The sequence below is a fragment of the Rosa rugosa genome, chromosome 2 (assembly GCF_958449725.1).
Source record: "Rosa rugosa chromosome 2, drRosRugo1.1, whole genome shotgun sequence".
Lineage (NCBI taxonomy): Eukaryota > Viridiplantae > Streptophyta > Magnoliopsida > Rosales > Rosaceae > Rosa > Rosa rugosa.
Window position 1 is genome coordinate 65518941 of NC_084821.1, and position 17923 is coordinate 65536863.

Sequence of the window (17923 nt, forward strand, 5' to 3'; positions counted from 1 at the left end):
AAGTAACTTGAACTAGCAAGGTGCGCCAATCTATGGGCTACACCATTTGCTTCACGATAAATGGATTGTAACCTAACAGAAGGAATAGCCCTTAAGTAAGACTTACAGTCCTCTACAATATTGCCTACCTCTGACAAGTCTTCTAAATCTCCCTTTAGTGCAGTAACCACCGCCGCACAATCAGTTTCAATATCAACGTTGATCATGCCTTGGTGAATCACAAGTAGAAGGCATGCTCGCATTGCTTCCAGTTCCATATGTAAAGCAGAACAAACAAAGGAGAAAGGACGTGCAATAGCTGCTAACACCATACCATTCTCATCTCTGATAACCGCCCCAATCCCTCCTTGTCCTGACTCCATGTGAAAAGCTCCATCGACATTAAGTTTCAGTCTACCACTTGGGGGATGCCTCCAACGAGTCACATAACATTTCGTCTTCTTGTCCTTAGGCTTGTGTACCTTCCTGTAATCGAATTGTTAAATCCATTAAGTGTAATTTTAGTCTTTAATTTTCTTTAAAAGATGTCGAGCAAAAATTTTGACTTTAGAGGAAAGATTTTTTAACTTTGATTATTTATCTAGATTCTGATTACTTGGGACTCTACATTTGAGAATTCACATTGAATCCAAATAGCAGACTTAATGGAAATTTTTATAGTTTGTTAAACGGCCAAAAATAAATTCATCTCGAATTTGAATAAGGGGAAGGGAAATTCCTACAATAATCTTAACATGGAGGCAGCCTAATTTGAATTTTGCTGCATATGACATAACACATCCATGAATGGTTAATTTCCAAACATCTCAAATGCAACTTTGCCTGTTGGGCCAACACTAGTATTATTGGTTTTGTGGAAACTGAAAGCTTGATCTTGACAATAGTACAACGACATTTCTCATTTTCTTGATGGGCTTTGATGGTGAACACGCGATTGATAATAGACTTCGAAAACCAAAATTAAAAAGAAAAGAAAGTAAACTCTCTATATTGGAGTGAATAATTGAAAAATGGGGTATTTATGCATAAAAAGATTTTTGGTTGAAGGAAATATAGAAATACTTGTTTTTAAGTATATCGAGTCGCTCTAGAAAAACATCAACGATGACTATATATTGTTAACTCTGAATAACCGTAACTTTAACTTTATTGGATTCCCAATTGCTTGTGGGTTTAGGTATTCAACTGGTTTCTCGAAGGCACATTGCTTCACGTATAGTTCTTTGGCATCCTCCAATTTCTCTGTGGATTAAACTTAATGCAAATGGTTTGGCTAAGGGCAACCCCGGACCGCTACTTGTGGATTAGTGTTTTTGGGATGAGCATGGTCGCTATATTGGTGGGTTTCTTCAAGGGTTAGGTCATCAGACGGCTTTCTTTGCGGAATTTTTGGGTGTTATTTTAGGGATTGAATTGGGACCCGATTGAATTTGTATTTCAACTTGGTTGGAATTGAGAGTGACTCCACTAGTGTTCTTGCTTGTGTTGCTTCTTCTTCTTTTGTTCCACCATGGCCTCTAAGGATTGCTTGGTTCACTTGTTCAACGCGTATTCACTCAATGACCTTTCATTGTTCTCATGTTATAGTTATACGTGAGGGGAATACGGTTGCTGAGAGGTTGGCAAACCTAGGCAACATGTTTTTCTTTATAAGGTTTCTGGGTCTGATAGCCCTAGACATGGTAGGGTTTTGACCATAATAATAATAATAATAATAATATCAAAACATAAAAAAATTTCTAAATAAAGTTGATATCTATAACAATAGTAAATGTCCTTGACGAGATTTCATATTTTGAAATCGTTTCATATTAGTCTTATCATCTATACTAGTAAAAACGTCTTTCTCAATATATGAAATCAAACAAATATTTTCTTTAGAAGAACTATAATTTTTATATATGAATGAAAAAAAGAAAGAAAAAAAAAACAGCTACGACAATACACAAAATTAAAAATTAGCTCAAAATGTCTATCATATATAAATTACCAATACTATATTATATTTTAATGATGATTGCAAGTCAATGTGCACTATAATCCACGAGTATTAATGGATAGCACCCAGCTGAAGTATTAAGTGTATTAAATACTTTCAATGTTGAGTTATAAGTAAGTATGTATGTATGTATGTATGTATGTATAGGTCAAACAATTGATTGGGGCTTGGGCTTTCTTTTTTTTTGGTTTCGTATAGCTTTCCTCCACCTGCTATCTCTCTCTTTTTGCATATGGACAACATCAAGTATCCTTATCAATGTGAGCATTGATTGATGATGCGTTACTATTTTAACCACTGGTCTTGGTGGTTGATATCTATATTTATATGGGAGGCTTTTCTATGAGCATCATGCAAATTTGCAACACTTCATAAGTGACATCGTGCATAATTTGCACCTCTTCACAATATGCTGCTGTAACAGAGAAGTAGGGGTCCTAGGTTTTTTTTTTTTTTTTTTTTTGGTATGGTTCTTTAGTTACAGTTCCTAGGCTAAGGTTCCACCCCCCCCCCCCCCCCACGTGGGCGGACTCATTTATAGGTCCGAAAGAGTTCGAACCCCCCTATAGTTTTGGCATATTTGAATTAATGTACTAATTAGGCTTTAAAAATTGAAAAGTAAGCTTAATTAAAACATTAAAAAGTGGATTATATTGTTATCTCTTTTAATTATGATTTTTGATTTTGTGATTTACCATATTATTTGATGTAGAACGGATGACAACAAGAATCAAGGAGTAACTTGATTGTGAAAAAGGAAAACCTGGTTTGTTGCAAATTTGGCGTTCGGTGTCAGAATTGTGATTGCTATACCTTTCTGAGAAAGAACGGCGCTAGGAACAAAACTCGTGGCTTTGCCATGTTGTGTGGGCTTTTTGGCCTTTTGGGATCGTTTCGGGCCTCAAAACTGCGATTTACTATTTTTCCGCATTTTAGGTTTTCTATTTTGATTTGGATTTGTTTTGTTTTAACCCGTGGCCTTTAGGTTTTCATTGTTAATCACCCTAGGGTTGCTTTTCTGATATATAAGCAACCTTGCTGCATAACCTATCTTTTATCGTTTTATCAATCAAATTGAGAGTTTCTCATCTATCTCTAGTGGATTCCAGAATTCTTGTTTTAGGTTTATTGACTTGTAAACTAAGATTAATTGAGAGTTTTCTCCTTCAATATTAAGATTAAATTAAAATTAACATATGATCTAGGGGGCTATTAAGTTTTTTCACACCTACTTTGGCTGATAGAGTAGGTTATGTTAAATATCTACTATCTCATAATCATCTTCACTCAAGTGAGACACGACACTTTCAAAACGTATTCGTTTTATTATTGAAATTAGATAATTAACTCTTTATAGCAATATTACCTAACCCTCAAAATTGACTTTGCGAATACATAAATCGTCTCAAAAAAAGTTACTAGGGACCAGAAGACTTTCTTTATAGTAACTTTAGGGTTGTGAGTGCAATAAGCAAATTCAACAACAGCTGAAAAATGGATGATTAATCAATCTATATGACAACCCTTGCTATTTGGTGCGTGTTAAATACATAGGATTAGTGGAAACTCCAATTATTATTCGGGATGCTCACTCATTAGTTATTATAATTTGGGGTTTAGACTTTTATGTCCCCTCTATTGTATTCAACAGTTTCATTAATTAAGGCCATGAGGGCAGCTGCACTAGTCCTTATTTAAAAAAAAAAAAAATTAGAAACTACCTCAAGAGCATGTTGTTTCTCGACTCCCAAATTTGTACAAAACTACAAATTAGGAGGCAATTTTCTATAATAGAAGAGTCAGCAAAATTAGATGATGGATTGTTTTTTAGCCACTAAATAAGATTACACGTTTTATAAAAAAAAAATAGAGCAGAATTTGGATAATATTTTCAACCAAGGTGGCTTTGGGCCTTTGGCCAAAAAGTGCTCAATTCATGGGGATAATTCCTGACCATGTTTGCCTCCTTCGCTGTCCTCAGCTTTCCACTTGGATCAGCTGGGAAGAAATGTTTGTAGAGGCTTTGTCTTTTAATTGTTGTACTTTTTCTGTCATAAAAAAAAATAAAAAAAAACCCTGACCGCGTAAGGTGTGTGTTTTGCTTTGATTATATGGAAGATGATAAAAGGAAGACTTTTGGCTGCATGGTCCACTAAAATTAAAGGTGCGGCAATGCATGGTGGTCATTTTATTGAATGGTTGCATGTGGTGTGTGATGCTTTGTCTTCTTCAGAGACGGACGTGTTTTTCATGCATTTATGGGCTTTGTGGAATGAAAGGAATAATATGCTTTGTCTTCTTCTACTATTTCAACCCTTTGAATACGGCAACTTTGTCTTCTTCAGAGACGGACGTGTTTTTTTACCAGTCGCTACATCCTGTGAAGGAACAGAAGAATAGCCTATGAAGGAACAGAAGAATAGTAGACAGAAGACTAAATGGCAGCTTCCTCCAGGTGGGAGACTCGAGTTGAATGCAGATGGAGCTTTCTTGGTGGCTACAAGTCTGGGGGGAAATGGGGCTATCGTCAGAGACGATAACGGAGTGTGCTTAGCAGCTATTGCACGTCCCTTTTACTGGGTTAGATCGGCTTTCCAAATGGAATTAGAGGCTATGAGAGCTGGATTCCTGCTACTTATTCACCAAGGTATGCCAGATGTTGACATTGAGACTGATTGTGCCGCAGTGATTTCTGCACTTCGTGGAGATTTGAGGACTTCTTTGAAGTAGGGTGTATTGTGGAAGATTGCAAAGCATATTTAAGTGTTATTCCTTCTTTTTCTTTAAAACCTATTTTTCGTGAAGCAAATGGTGTTGCCCATAGATTACTGCATCTTGCTAGCTAATGTGTCTTCCTTCAATGATTATTGACTAGATGAGACTCCTGTGATTATCCAAGATGTACTCAATAAGGATTCTTGTACTAGTACTCGAGGAATAGGTAATATGTCCCCCTCGCTGTACAATCATCCTTCTTCTATTAATAATAATATCGGGCGTGCGGCTAAACCTCCTAGTTAGGCTGGGTTCCAAACTCCTTTAAAAAAAAAACAAAAAAAGCAAAAATACAAAAGATGATATATAAATATGCCCCTAATCATTGCCACATAGGCTTCAAGTTACGTAGGTATAATCGAATTGTTAAATTCATCAGGTGAAATTTTAGTCTTTAATTTTCTTTTAAAAGACGTGAAGCAAATATTTTGACTTTGGAGGAAAGATTTTTTTAACTTTAATAATTTATCTAGATTCTGATTACTTGGGACTTTACACTTGAGTTCACATTGAATCCAAATAGCAGACGTAATAAAAAAAATTACCGTCTGTTAAACGGCCCAAAATAAATTTATCTCAAATTTGAACAAGGGGGAAGGGAAATTCCTACAATAATCTTAACAATGGAGGCAGCTAGGCCTGGGAACTCCAAACCGACAAACCGAGACCGAAACCGTCCGATCTGAGCCGATACCGATCGAGTCGGTTTGCAAATCCAGTTCCACATGTTCCCGAACCGTACCGTACCGAATAGTAAGTAAACGGGTCGGCATCGGTATGGGTCAAATAGATACCGTATTGTCCAACCCGACCCGATTTTCTAATCTTTTCACGACTTGTCGTAAATGTTAGCCACTCAGCCCTAATACTCCCAAATCCCAATTCATTTCGCATTTTCACGTTCTGCCGTTCTCATTTCTCAACTCACAAACCCTAAATTCCTAAATTCCTCTCTGGCTCTCTGCCCTCCATCGAAGATTCAAAGGCTCTCACTCCTCTCTCCCCTCCATCGAAGAATCGAAGTCTCTCACTTGGTCACTCCTCTCAGTCCTCTCACAGAGACCAAATCAGAGTTCAAGAGTGAAGAAGTTAAGACTTAAGAGCCTCGATTTGAGTCAACTCGATTCTTCAAGCCTCCCACTCTGAATCGATGGGAAAGAATGGTATTGGAACAGATGATGAAGTTGTTCAACTCAGTGAAGATGACTCCGAGGATGAAATGGTGTCTGATGATTCAGAAAACAGTTGATGCTTATTGCCTTGATGTGATCAGTTTCTGACTTTCTGGTTTATGCCGCAAGGATGGACTCTTTCAGTTTTCATTTTTCAACTTGATTGTTTCATATTTTCATGAACTTATTTCAATTGCTAGTTTGCTACTGTGGTTTCACTGGTTTGTGAACATTTCTATGTAATATTAAGCTGATAGGCTTAGAACAGTGGGAACTGGGAACTATTTGGCTATTTGCAGTTATGCACTTCTGAGTTCTAATTTTATTATGTGATTTGTTAACCACTTATTTAGTTATTTTAGTTATTTGTACTTTTGTAGTTCCAAGTTCTGCTTTGATTTGCATTTTGGACAGAAATGTGCATGAAGTTCATTGGAGAACTAATTAGAAAGGTTTGCAAATTTACAATGTTGCATTTTTTCAGGTTTCTGGAAATTTTGCTATTCAAAGCAGTTCAGGCCGATTGGAACCGATTGGTACTGAACCGATCGGATTCGGGCCTAATCGGTATTGCAGATGACATTCCGGCGTCCCGAACCAAACCGAGCCGACTATAAACTCGGTATCGATATCGATATAGGCATGTTCCCGAGCCGAGCCAAACCGATCCCAGGCCTAGAGGCAGCCTAATCTGAATTATGATGTATCTGACATAACATATCCATGAATGGTTAATTTCCAACCTGTTGGGCCAACACTTCTATTATTGGTTCTATGGAAACTGAAAGCTTGATCTTGACAATTGTACGTAAGGTTGCTTTGAGGACATTTCTTGACGGGCTCTGATGGTACGTGAACGATAAACAGTAGAGTAAATGTCGACAAAGAGAATCAAAAAGAAAAGAAAGGACACTATATTTCAGTGAATAATTGAAAAATGGGGTATGTATGCATAAAAATAATTAGTGGAAGGAAATCTTCCAAGCAACGCAAAACCTAGCGTTGAGCAGAGAGACCGGTGGCGACTTTTTGTCGGGTCTGGCAGTGGTGACACTTCGTTGCAGGGTGTGCGTCGTGGTCGTGCATCGGCAAGCTCTTGAGTGTGGCAAGTTTGGTCGCTGTGGTGTTCGGAGATCGTCGGGCGCTAATTGAAGAGATATCGGTTAGGAGGTTGTGGCAGATCGATCAACGTCGGGCAGAGAGGGGGTCGGTTTTGGTGACGTCAGTTCAGCGGAGTCGGCATCCGGATTCTGGCCAGTCTTGGCGGGGAATCGTTCTTGGTTCCTAAGTCTTGCTGGATTCTGTTGCCGGCTGCAAGGGAGGTTGCGGATCTGTAGCTTGACAGAGATGCGGTGCTGGAGTGGTCGGCTGTCGGAAAACTTGGCGGTGGCGGTGATGGATGAGCATAAGTATTCTAGGGTTTCTGCTCACTTTGCTCAGGTTTGGACTTGGGTCTTTGGGCCTGGGCTCAAGCTTGAGTTGTTGGGTCCTATGTGGTGGGCTAGTAGGGAGGGTGCCTTACTACCCTCATTTATCACTTAGTGGTGAGGGTGGGCCTGGCCTAAGAAGTTGACTTTTTTAGGCAGTTGGGCTAATATCTGGTCCATGACCAATCATTTGCGGATCATGACTTCTACGGGAGTTGGTAATTATCTGGAATACGATTGACAATTTTCAAGCGGCTTATGGATAAGGAATTGCTCCTATTTGTTTGCTAGGAAGGACTCCGTAGAGATGTTCTTGCTCTGGGCGGCTATCGTATTCACGGGCTGCTTATGGTTTGCCTGGCTCTGCTGGGCCACTTTTTCCAGTTCTTAATTGGTCCATGATTTGGATCCACTTCTGTTGTTCCTTTGCGAGATCGCTCACGAGATCCTTCCTTAACTGTTCCTGAACCATGTCATTGTTCTTCTGGATCAAGGCCAGCTTCTCTTCTAGGCTCGTACCCTCTGGGATAGGAATGGGCACGAACTCGTCGTCCACCGTGGTGTCGCCATGATGGGGCACATTGGTGGAAGCAGAAGTGTCAACAGCCTCAGCAGGCTTGACAATAGTGTCTTCTTCTTCAAAAAGACCACGACAAGCAGCATTCTCATGAGGCCTGTAACTGGAGGTCTTGCTCTTTGGGAAGTTTAGGAATTTGCACTTCTTCTTGAGAAAGACGGGCATGACTTTAGGAATTTCTTTTGGTAAAGATTTTCCCCTAGCATCCCAATGATGGCGAACACAAAAAGACTCTAGTGCAGGTCCCACTGGGCGTGCCAAAATGTTTGGCTCCCAAAATCAGTCTGGTACAAACTGTCTCTTTTGAATGTGCGAGCGTGCCAGCACCGTGGGGTGCAGTCGTCAGGGCGTCCTTTGACCTGACTTCTTCTCAAACATTGTAGACGAGGAGAGCACCAACCTCGTCACAAGGTTCTTTTCTCTGCCTTCCGGAAAATGACTTCTTGCCTTACGGGTAAGGGCTTTGGTTGTGGTCTCTTGCATTCACCGAATAGATACTTAGTGTTGTAGACTAAGCAGAGCAATCACTGGGAAGTTGGAGAAATCAAGGGTTTTGCTAAAGCGTGACTTTAGCTTCACTGGGTTGCGAGGGCGTTACCCTTGCTTCGCTGGTTGGCAGTGATACTGGCAGTCGGCTCCTGGGGAGACTGGGACTGAAAGTACGGTCGCCGGGTTTCAACTAGGTTGAAGGTTTGCTTCGGGGAGGCTTGATAATCTGAGAGATTAGTTGATTTGAGAGAGGTTGTCCCTTGTTGTATCGCTTTAGCCTCTATATATAGGCTGCTCGTAGATTCTCCTTCCAAATAGGAATGAAATACTGTATTTTAGGCCACAGTTATTGGCCTTGAATCAAATCAAAACTCTTAAGTCTTGATAACTATCGTAGGCAATAATTAATAATTATCTGCCTCTGTCGCCGCTAGAAAATAGGCAAAGATTAATTGCCTCCTTGGAGTCCTGGACGTAATCTTCTTAGATGTGAACTGTTTGATATGCATTAATTGCATATATATCGTCGTGGGGTGTCTGTAGCTCGCGGCATGCAGGAAGGATAAGATCGTATATATGTATATATATATATATATACCCCTTGTTTATTGCAATTAAGCATGATTGCATACTTCTTGAATTGTACCACGCCCATGAATCTTTAATTGCATGGAAGACTTGCTCGCTTGCACACCATTGGTAGTGAATGATGGCCCACCATAGATAGTACTTAATTGCATGAGTACTCTTGAATATAGGTAGAGAAGCACAGCACGTTGCCATGTTTGATTGCATGGGAACTTTCCTTAATTGAACCATGCATGAGCCACCATACATACATCATATATATATTCCTCTCTGGCCACCATCAAGCATGATTGCATGCTTCCATATATGCCATTGCACATTAATTGCATGGGAAACCATAATCCCTTACAGGGCCACGTTATTGTTCTCTTTTGCATAATCTTGCTAATCAAGCATACAAATCACCATTAATTATCAAATATTTGATAATTAAATAGTAAATCGAGGAATATTCAGATTTGCTTCGATATTGCTTGATCTCCAAGTAGGCATTATTTAGCCTCTAAACAATATTTTCCGAACTTGTCGAAAATATAGGCTTGGGCCACCAATATTGGCCCGATTTCTTCGAGTCCCCCTCGTCAGGAAAAAAAATGTTAATTTTGGGTTCAAACAAACCTATTATATATAACTTGTGGTGTATAGGTTGAAGACAAATTTTTTTTAAAAAAAAAAAAAAAAAAAAAAAAACAGAAAAAAAAAAAAAAAAAAAACTAAAAAACAGAAAAAAAAATAATTATTATTTTATTTATTATTTATTTTTTTGGTCTTGAAATGACCATTTTAGCCCTCAAATGTCAGAGTTAACGTTCAATTTGGACGGAATAGGAGAAATTGGACACGGTTGATTGAAATTGGAAAGTTTGGGGGGTAAAAAAATCAAAATTGAAAGTAGAGGGGGTGAAATGATGACACCCTCAAACCTCAGGGGGGTAAACTGAAATTAATCCTAACAAAAAATACACACACGCATATATATATATATATATAGCAAATTAAAAGAGAAATTTCATAAATAGCTGATTGGAGCATGGGTGATTCCTTTAGCTGGGGTGCCATCTGCTCATACTACGGAGGCGTCGTTGGCTGTTCTTAATGGGATGCGGTTTTGTCTTCAGGAAGGAATTCAGAAGGTGGAGATTGAAAGTGATGCAGCCAAGGTAATAGAAGCTATTAATCGATCGGAAGGCAGGAAGTGGACCTCAGCAATGAGGACCACATATTTGAAGAAATAAAGAAGCTGAAGCCACTCTTTGAGGAGGTCAGTTGGAGGAAAATTCCACGCACATGCAACAAAGTAGCACATCTGCTAGCTAGACATGCACTTGTGATGGAAAAGTTTAGTTTTTGGAGTGAAGCTGGACCACCTTGGATTCAAAGTAGCTTAATTACTAGATGATTTTAATTGATGATCATAGGTGTGGTGCTTTTTTTCCTTGCCTAGATCGGATAAGGTTTTTGATGTGGCCACATTTGCCCCTTTGGTTATATTCTCCGAAAGTTTAACGAAATTTCTTTTCGATCAAAAAAAAAAAAAAATGAAGTTTCAATCATTCACCAATCACCATAAAAAACAACTACCTTGGAAGTCACGACACATATTTGACATCATGGACTTTTCTTTTTGTTGTGTCTTCTAGTTTTCCATTCAATCCATGCACGGGAACTTTTCTTTCATTTCAATCTTCTTTGTCTGAATGGTCCTGAGCTTGCATTCTAGATTAGCCCTTAAGACACTGTCAGACTGTAATTGGTATGCAAAAATGTTTAATTAATTGCTACTAGCTACTAAATAGTATGTCTAAGCATTGTAAAGAGATTATTACCGGTTCTGGAGTGACTAATTTCGCATTACTATGAACTAAAGACTACATTTATAGAGATCTGTAGACGGTACGTAGTAGTAACAGAAGAACCAGTTCATGTTGCATCTGATGAACGAATGAGGCTATGACTTCCACTTGAGGACCTCTCTTGTGCAGTACTGTGATCAAACTGGTCTTCGAAGGCTCTTAACGTCGTCATTTCATCACCATGGATACTTGGATCCAGAACCACTTCATCCACCGGGGTCCGCCCTTCAAGCATGCTCACTACTGCAGACATGATAGGCCTAAGTGCTGCTGTTGGATTGGCGCACAGTAGAGCTACTTTGATTGTTCTGATTGCCTCTTTCTTACTGAAATCGGAACCCAACCTCGGATCCACCAGCTCCAGTAAGTTCCCTTTTTGTTGCAAAACAAGGGCCTAAAAATAAGCAGAGAAAACACATAACTGAGTGGGATGCATGTATGTACTGAAAGAATTTTTGAATGCAAGATTTATCGTACCCAATCCATAAGACACTGAATATTCTCATTGGGTCGATATTTCATGTTGTTCTTTCCTGCAACAGTTTCTAATGCAACAACTCCAAAACTGTAGACATCTGCTTTATAGGTCAAACAACCCCACAGGGCATATTCTGGCGCCATGTATCCTCTGCACAACAAATATTGTTTCCACCAAAAAGAAAAAAAAAATGAATTTTAACAGTATAAGTAGGTTCACATCTAAAACCAATTAGTAATGGAAAAAGTGGCCCACACCCTTATAAGTCCATAAGCAAAGTTATATTTTTTCAATGTGGGAGTTATGTTTATACACATACTCAACAATAAGTAAGATATTACATGTGAATCACATATTATGTTGACATTTCAGCATGCAGTTATGCAGTCAATATGAGCTACGTACTAACTTACTATTACTGATAACTTCATTTCACTAGAGAGAGAGAGAGAGAGATCAGTTTCCATGTTTGTGTCATAATAAGATTTTGGAGACAAAAAAGCTGGGCGGAAATAGGTGTAAACATAATTATACTCATAAATGAAGATAATGGAAGATATATAACAGAAGCTTACATAGTTCCAGCAATCCTGGTGCTTATGTGACTTTTCTCTTCTTCATCAAGCTTGGCCAAACCAAAGTCCGATATCTTAGCATTGAGGTCTTGGTCCAATAACACATTCGTAGTTTTGATGTCTCTATGTACAACCTTCACTGCCGATTCCTCATGCAAATAAGCCAGACCTTTTGCTATGCCTAGGCATATTTTCTGCCTTGTAGGCCAGTTCAATTTTAGGGAACCATCCTCTGAACCTGCAATTTAACATATACATACCTAATAGTCAGGACAATTTAGAACCTCTGAAGACATGATTTCAGGATTTGTTCCTAGACTTGATAAGCTTACCGAACAAAGAGCGTGCAAGGCTATTATTTTCCATGTACTCATATACCAACAGTAATTGGTTTGCTTCAATACAACAACCATACAATCTAACCAGATTTGGGTGCTGCAAACAAGAAATCATGCCTATTTCATTCACAAATTCACGATTTCCCTGCTTTGATTTTGAAGATAGTTGCTTAACTGCAATTATAGTACCATCACTTAATATACCCTGCATTAAACATAGGAAATTAGTTTTCAACCTGATAAAACTAGGCCATAGAAAGTTAACTGAAGACATGCATGAAAAAGTACAAGGAAAGAGGTAGCTGGATACACTCATATGATACCTTGTAGACAGGCCCAAAACCACCTTCTCCAATTTTGTTGGTTGGATCAAAGTTGTTAGTGGCAGCTTTGATTTGCTTGAAGGTGAAAAAGCCAGTTTGCAGGTCGAGTCCTCTCAGAGCTGTACACATAGAACAAGGTTAGTATTGATCAAGATTCATTCAAAATTAGTATCTGAATGTGTAGTCACATGAAATTGAAAGAATAAGACTAATGTACTAATTTCCTAGTAACCTCTTTCCCTTAATGTCTTGCTGTTCAGACAGCCTTGCCACCAAAGAATGCCTAAAATCAATAAAGCAAGGCACAAAACTGAAGCTCCAACCACAATAAGTGCCTTTGTTTCTCTACCAAGAGGAGGCCTGAAGTCTAGAAAGGAAAAAAAAAAAAAAAAAAAGAAGAATCTTCAGCATAGAATGTACAAACTTCTTATGATAACTTGGCTTGAAAGTTTGCAATTCAGAACATGCCTACCAGAATTTATTGAGATAGCTGATATAAGGGGACCATATGTTCCTTTATGTGGGGAACCTGTTGTCCCTTTCCCGGACCAATGAAATCGGATCTCTAGTGTTTTATTCTTAACAACTGCTTTGAATTTCTTAATGACCTCCTTATCAGTCCCTTGTGCTTCCTTTGCAATGTCAAACTCCTTGAGCACCAGTTGCTCCTGTAATACAAAATGTTATGGCTTAGATTTTTTTCTGTGTCATGCAGAGTGCATATACAAACAGTCTGAGTTCTACCTGAATATAAACATCAAATACCCGTCTCCCAAGACGGTAAAAAGATGCATTGCCTCTGATTATTATCTCTGCAAAGTGAAGCTTCACATTATAGATTCCGTTCCCAAGGCAGCGTGCATAGTATGTAAGAGAGAGAGGAGAGAGGCGTGCATTTGTGTACAACTCAGAGTTCTCCATTGTGAGTAAAGATACATTCTTTGCTATGTAATCTTGAGCTGTAGGGTTCTTATCCCAGAACTGTCCAGTGCTACTGAACCCCCAGATATTCACAGAGAAGAATTTTGCTGGACCTCCTAGGTCTGCATCCTCTTCAAACTTGGTTCCTCCAATAGTGGTTGCTTCTCCACCACAATTTATATGCAATGAGTAGTGATCTGCTCAGTAGCAGCACAGAAACAACACTTAGATATATCAAATCAAAATATTGTCTTATGGTCCATTTTCTATGTTGGCCTGATTGTAGAAATTGATTCTCATTGATGTGTGCAATTAGATTGTGTACAATATATAGGAGTGTATTGACAGTTTTACATGAAGCAATAAAACTACATTAACAACGAAATCAAAACTGATGCAGAATATCAAAACTGATGCACAACATTATAGCCATATCATTAGCTATTCAATGGAGAAGATTGTGTGTCTTTAACACTGATTTCATAATCTTTTATAAAGAGAATCTAACAGATATATAGTTACCTTTGCCACAAGGATATTTCTTCAGACACTCTCCAGATAATCTGGAATATTGCCACACAAATTTAGTTCATATAAGTCAGTTAGGTTGTGTAAAAGAACCAAAATTGCTTCATTATTGAAGACTAAATTAGTTTGAAGCTTACGAGTTGTCTCGTGCAGTAAAACTTTTAAAGGAGTTCCTAATGCATGCCAAATTGGTTAGTTTCAAGAAAACAAAATAAAGTTGAATGAAGACAGCAAATGTTTAAGTCTGGTAACTCGAAAGAGAAATCTCTTACAGGGTTCCTGTACAAGATGGTAGCTGTGCAGAGCTCTCAGAAAAATTATTGTAAGAAATATCTGTAAAGCTGCACAAAGATGATATATTGTAAGCCGTAAAACTCTTCTGGAAAATCAAACCTTTGCAGGCTTGAAAACAAAATCAAAACACAAGAAAATCTGATATAGGATGGAAAACGTACTCGCTTGAATCTCTGCTATTGATCCAGTCTGGAATAGGCCCAGTGAGCAAGTTGTTTGTCAAATACCTATTGAGAAAGCAATCATTTATCATGTATGTAATCACATTCTATTTTAGTAAATCATTACTGTTCTACTTCAAACAACCGGTTTTACACAGATCGAGGAAGAGATCATACAAGAAAGCAACTGAGAAGTCATGCTTGTCTACATTTAAATCTATCCATGCTTCTAGAATTGCATTATAGATGTGATCTCATATGTCTGTACAACATATCTAGTAAGTAATCTATCTATGAAAGTTCATGCTTGTGTACATTTGCGTTCACGATGTATGATATAAACCTTCACGAATTACAATACTTACAAGTACTGCAAGCTTGTAAATTCCGGAATACTTCCAACCAATCTGTTGAAGCTGAGATCTCTGCAAGAATTAACTGGGATTATAAGACTGTACATACGTGTTAGAATAACAAAACTTTAATACTCATAAGCTTGACAGATCACAATGAACTATGGTAAATCAACTTGTGATCAAGCTGTTAAACCACCTAATTTGCATCTGTTAAGGGCCTACTGCCCCACACCCCAATTGTTAAATGACTACTGTTTAGGATTGTCTAATGTCAACCCTATAATTGTAATTGCATATTTAACAGACACTAATTCAGTGTGGTTTCAACACAAGAATATCGATTAATTGTGTGCTGAAAACAAAATGAAGGGTAAAGAATCATAACATTACAACATATTCAATGACTTCACTGCAGATATGTAATCAGGAATACGTCCAGATAAATTACAGCTCCTCAGCATTCTACAAAATAACCCCATATTAGGACAGCAATAGATGTAGAATAGTCAAAAATTGCAAAGAATTTTTTTTTTTTTCATCATTATCAAGACTTACAATCTTTTCAATTTCGTTGTTTCATTCAAGCGTGGAAATTCTGACCCCTTTCCATTTAAGTCACTGATCCTTCTGCAATAAGTTGCATAATGAAATTTAAAAAAAGAAAGAAAAAAAAAAACATGTCCCTGTGATCTGAAATTGTATTATTTTGTTATAGGAAGAGTAAGACTTTAGAGTAATAAAGCATAGCATCGAATGCAGAACTCACAGCTCTGTTAATTTTTTCAACATAGAAATGCTAGATGGAATGGGCCCTTCTAAACCACTAGCTTGGATCTCTCTGTCAGAAACAGAACTCAAAATGGATGATAGAGATATTACACCTGGAAGGTTCTATACCATAGTGATCACGTACAATGTGTAACCGAAAAATGTACTTACAATTCCTGTAGGTGATTCCAACTTTGAAAAAACTCGGGAGCTATTGTTCCAGTAAAGCTGTTACTGCTTATCCTTCTGCATAAAGGAAAACAATGAATAATATAAAACTAAATATAGATCCTAAAAGGAAAATTATTCTATCTAGCACTTACAGTTGAATCAATTTAGTCAGATTAGTCAAAGCCATCGGCAACTCTCCGGTGAGATTGTTTGCACTAAGAACGCTGCAGATTCAATTAACTGCCAACTTATCCAGTGGTCCTTGCTTGTTCATGTATGTAATATCCAAAAGTAATGAATGAATTAAAGCACATTGATGGCCGGTGAAAGAAAAGGAGGAGCTTACAGAGTCGTTAAGTTAACCAAATTACCAAGCTCAGAAGGAACAGTTCCAGAAAACCGGTTAGTCTCTAGGCTCCTGAAAATATGTTCCGCTTTCATGATGACTCATCACAGCAGGAAAAACTATGAAACATATATATATTAAGTTGAAAATGATAAATAGAGATATAATGAAAGAATTACAGATACTGTAGAGTGGTAATGTTTCCTAAGTAGCTAGGGATTGATCCGGCCGGTAAATTGTTCACCGAAACAGACCTGCAGTGCAGCACATATGTTAAGTTTAACGCATTGGCTATAAAGATCTCAACGCTAGGTATATTATTGTCTAATCAAGCATGAAGATGAGGTCCTCTACAGATGTTCCAGCTTTGTAGAAGCCCATTGACGCGGTATCTCACCAGTGAGGTAGTTCCTATTCAAATCACTATAAGTACAAGAGTGAAGATGTAAGTCACTGATTTAGCATTTTGAGGAATATCTGAACTTTTTCGTATGGTAACTCTGTGAATTTCAAAATATACAACTGAAAAAGTCTCCCTTACAGTGTTGTCAGGTAGGGTAACCTCGCAATAGATGGTGGAAGTACACCAGGTAAATCTTGTCCTTGAAGAATTCTGTGTTACAAGAATGTCAAAACCAATAAAAATCTCATTCTGTCTCAGCAATCCAAATGCTTCTGCATACACTACTCATTGATAGGCATATATGATTATATGAATGTAAAAGTCAACCAAATTTTCTATAGCTTAGAAAGTAGTTCATAAATTCAAATTTCAAACCCACAATATAAACATACATTTTTTTTTTTTTTTCAGACAAAGGAAAAAATTGAACAAGGGTTTCAAGTTTCGCATACATGCTGATAACGTGGTATGTTTCATCAGGGAAGGAGCAGCTGCAAGTGACATTGTTCATGGATGAAGGCCAATCCGCAGACTTTGTGTCGAATGGGCTGGCCCAACTTGACTTATTGCTACATGGGTCTTCTTCAAAGTTCCAGTCCCTTTTCCTCAATTCCTTACCAATTTCTTTTAGTGCTTCCACTGCCCACACAATTAAAATCCATGAAACATTCTATAACTGAGATTCTGAGGTAAAATTAAAGAAAGTATAGAGACCTTCGGCTACAACTGGACCTAAAATTGAGAGTGATTTGCACTGACTAACACTTTCTTGAACTTTTGCTTATAACCAAGACGTTGATATTTACCAAAGCTTTAGTGCATTGGTTTTCAGTTTTAGCAATACCAACTTCATTCATTAAAGGAAACTCTAAGTGATCGAAGTGACAAAGTGGAAGAAAGTTGAGTTCTTTATTACCTTCAGTAGGCGGAAGAGGCGAACATTTTGCTTCAACTTCGAGTGATGTTATGCAGATCAAGCAGAGAACCAAGATCATGAGCATAATGATGTTATGCTTCATCTTCTTCTTATCATGCATAATTCCATATAGCTACACCCCCTAGCCAACTAGCAGATATATTTGCTGGTGTTGTGCAGCTTTGCTCTTCTTGACTAGCTGGTGGTTAGAATGATTAATACTAGTAATGTCCAATCTCTACATTCACTGCTTTAGTGAAGAGACCCCATACATACAGCTAGCTAGACTTTTGGTTTTGGATGGGGAATAATTGCTTTCAAGTCTTTATGCCGTCGTCAATAATTTAACTGGTGCATGTTAGCATTATTGATCAAAAGTTCAAAACATTGAAAGGACTAAGGGACCCTTTATATGAATCTTTTCCAAATTATGTCCAAATTCATTCATTGATCTGCTCCCTCTGT

The 17923-nt window shown here is 38.0% G+C and overlaps 1 protein-coding gene across 2 annotated transcripts; it reads right to left on the reverse strand.

The window, feature by feature from the left end:
• Positions 1 to 10685: 10685 nt before the first annotated feature.
• LOC133729389 (probable leucine-rich repeat receptor-like serine/threonine-protein kinase At3g14840) lies at positions 10686 to 17751 on the reverse strand. 2 transcript variants are annotated; one of them, XR_009856355.1, is made up of 25 exons: positions 17459 to 17751; positions 16995 to 17181; positions 16681 to 16752; positions 16494 to 16562; positions 16319 to 16393; positions 16140 to 16211; positions 15946 to 16017; positions 15794 to 15868; positions 15621 to 15692; positions 15410 to 15481; positions 15245 to 15316; positions 14864 to 14923; positions 14499 to 14564; positions 14316 to 14384; positions 14181 to 14216; positions 14038 to 14078; positions 13339 to 13712; positions 13067 to 13262; positions 12827 to 12961; positions 12595 to 12713; positions 12266 to 12476; positions 11934 to 12171; positions 11358 to 11508; positions 10854 to 11274; positions 10686 to 10771 (listed from the first exon to the last, which is right to left on the reverse strand). XR_009856355.1 is itself a non-coding variant. In XM_062156908.1 (24 exons), exons 1-24 carry the CDS (start codon positions 17577 to 17579, stop codon positions 10948 to 10950), a joined length of 2982 nt encoding a protein of 993 aa, XP_062012892.1. In that variant the 5' UTR covers positions 17580 to 17751; the 3' UTR covers positions 10686 to 10947. The 2 variants fall into 2 exon arrangements, 1 of the variants encoding a protein (XP_062012892.1); XM_062156908.1 differs by having other exon boundaries at positions 10686 to 11274.
• Positions 17752 to 17923: the final 172 nt, after the last annotated feature.

What these genes read in the sequence shown, in the direction of transcription:
- LOC133729389 (XM_062156908.1), bottom strand. Translation starts at nt 17,579, where the DNA reads ATGCATGATAAGAAGAAGATGAAGCATAACATCATTATGCTCATGATC. An exon ending in TTTACAAGCTTGCAGTACTT is followed by an intron (nt 14,565 to 14,863) that starts GTAAGTATTGTA and finishes CTTTCTCAATAG; the next exon opens with GTATTTGACAAACAACTTGC. An exon ending in TTTACTGCACGAGACAACTC is followed by an intron (nt 14,079 to 14,180) that starts GTAAGCTTCAAA and finishes GCAATATTCCAG; the next exon opens with ATTATCTGGAGAGTGTCTGA.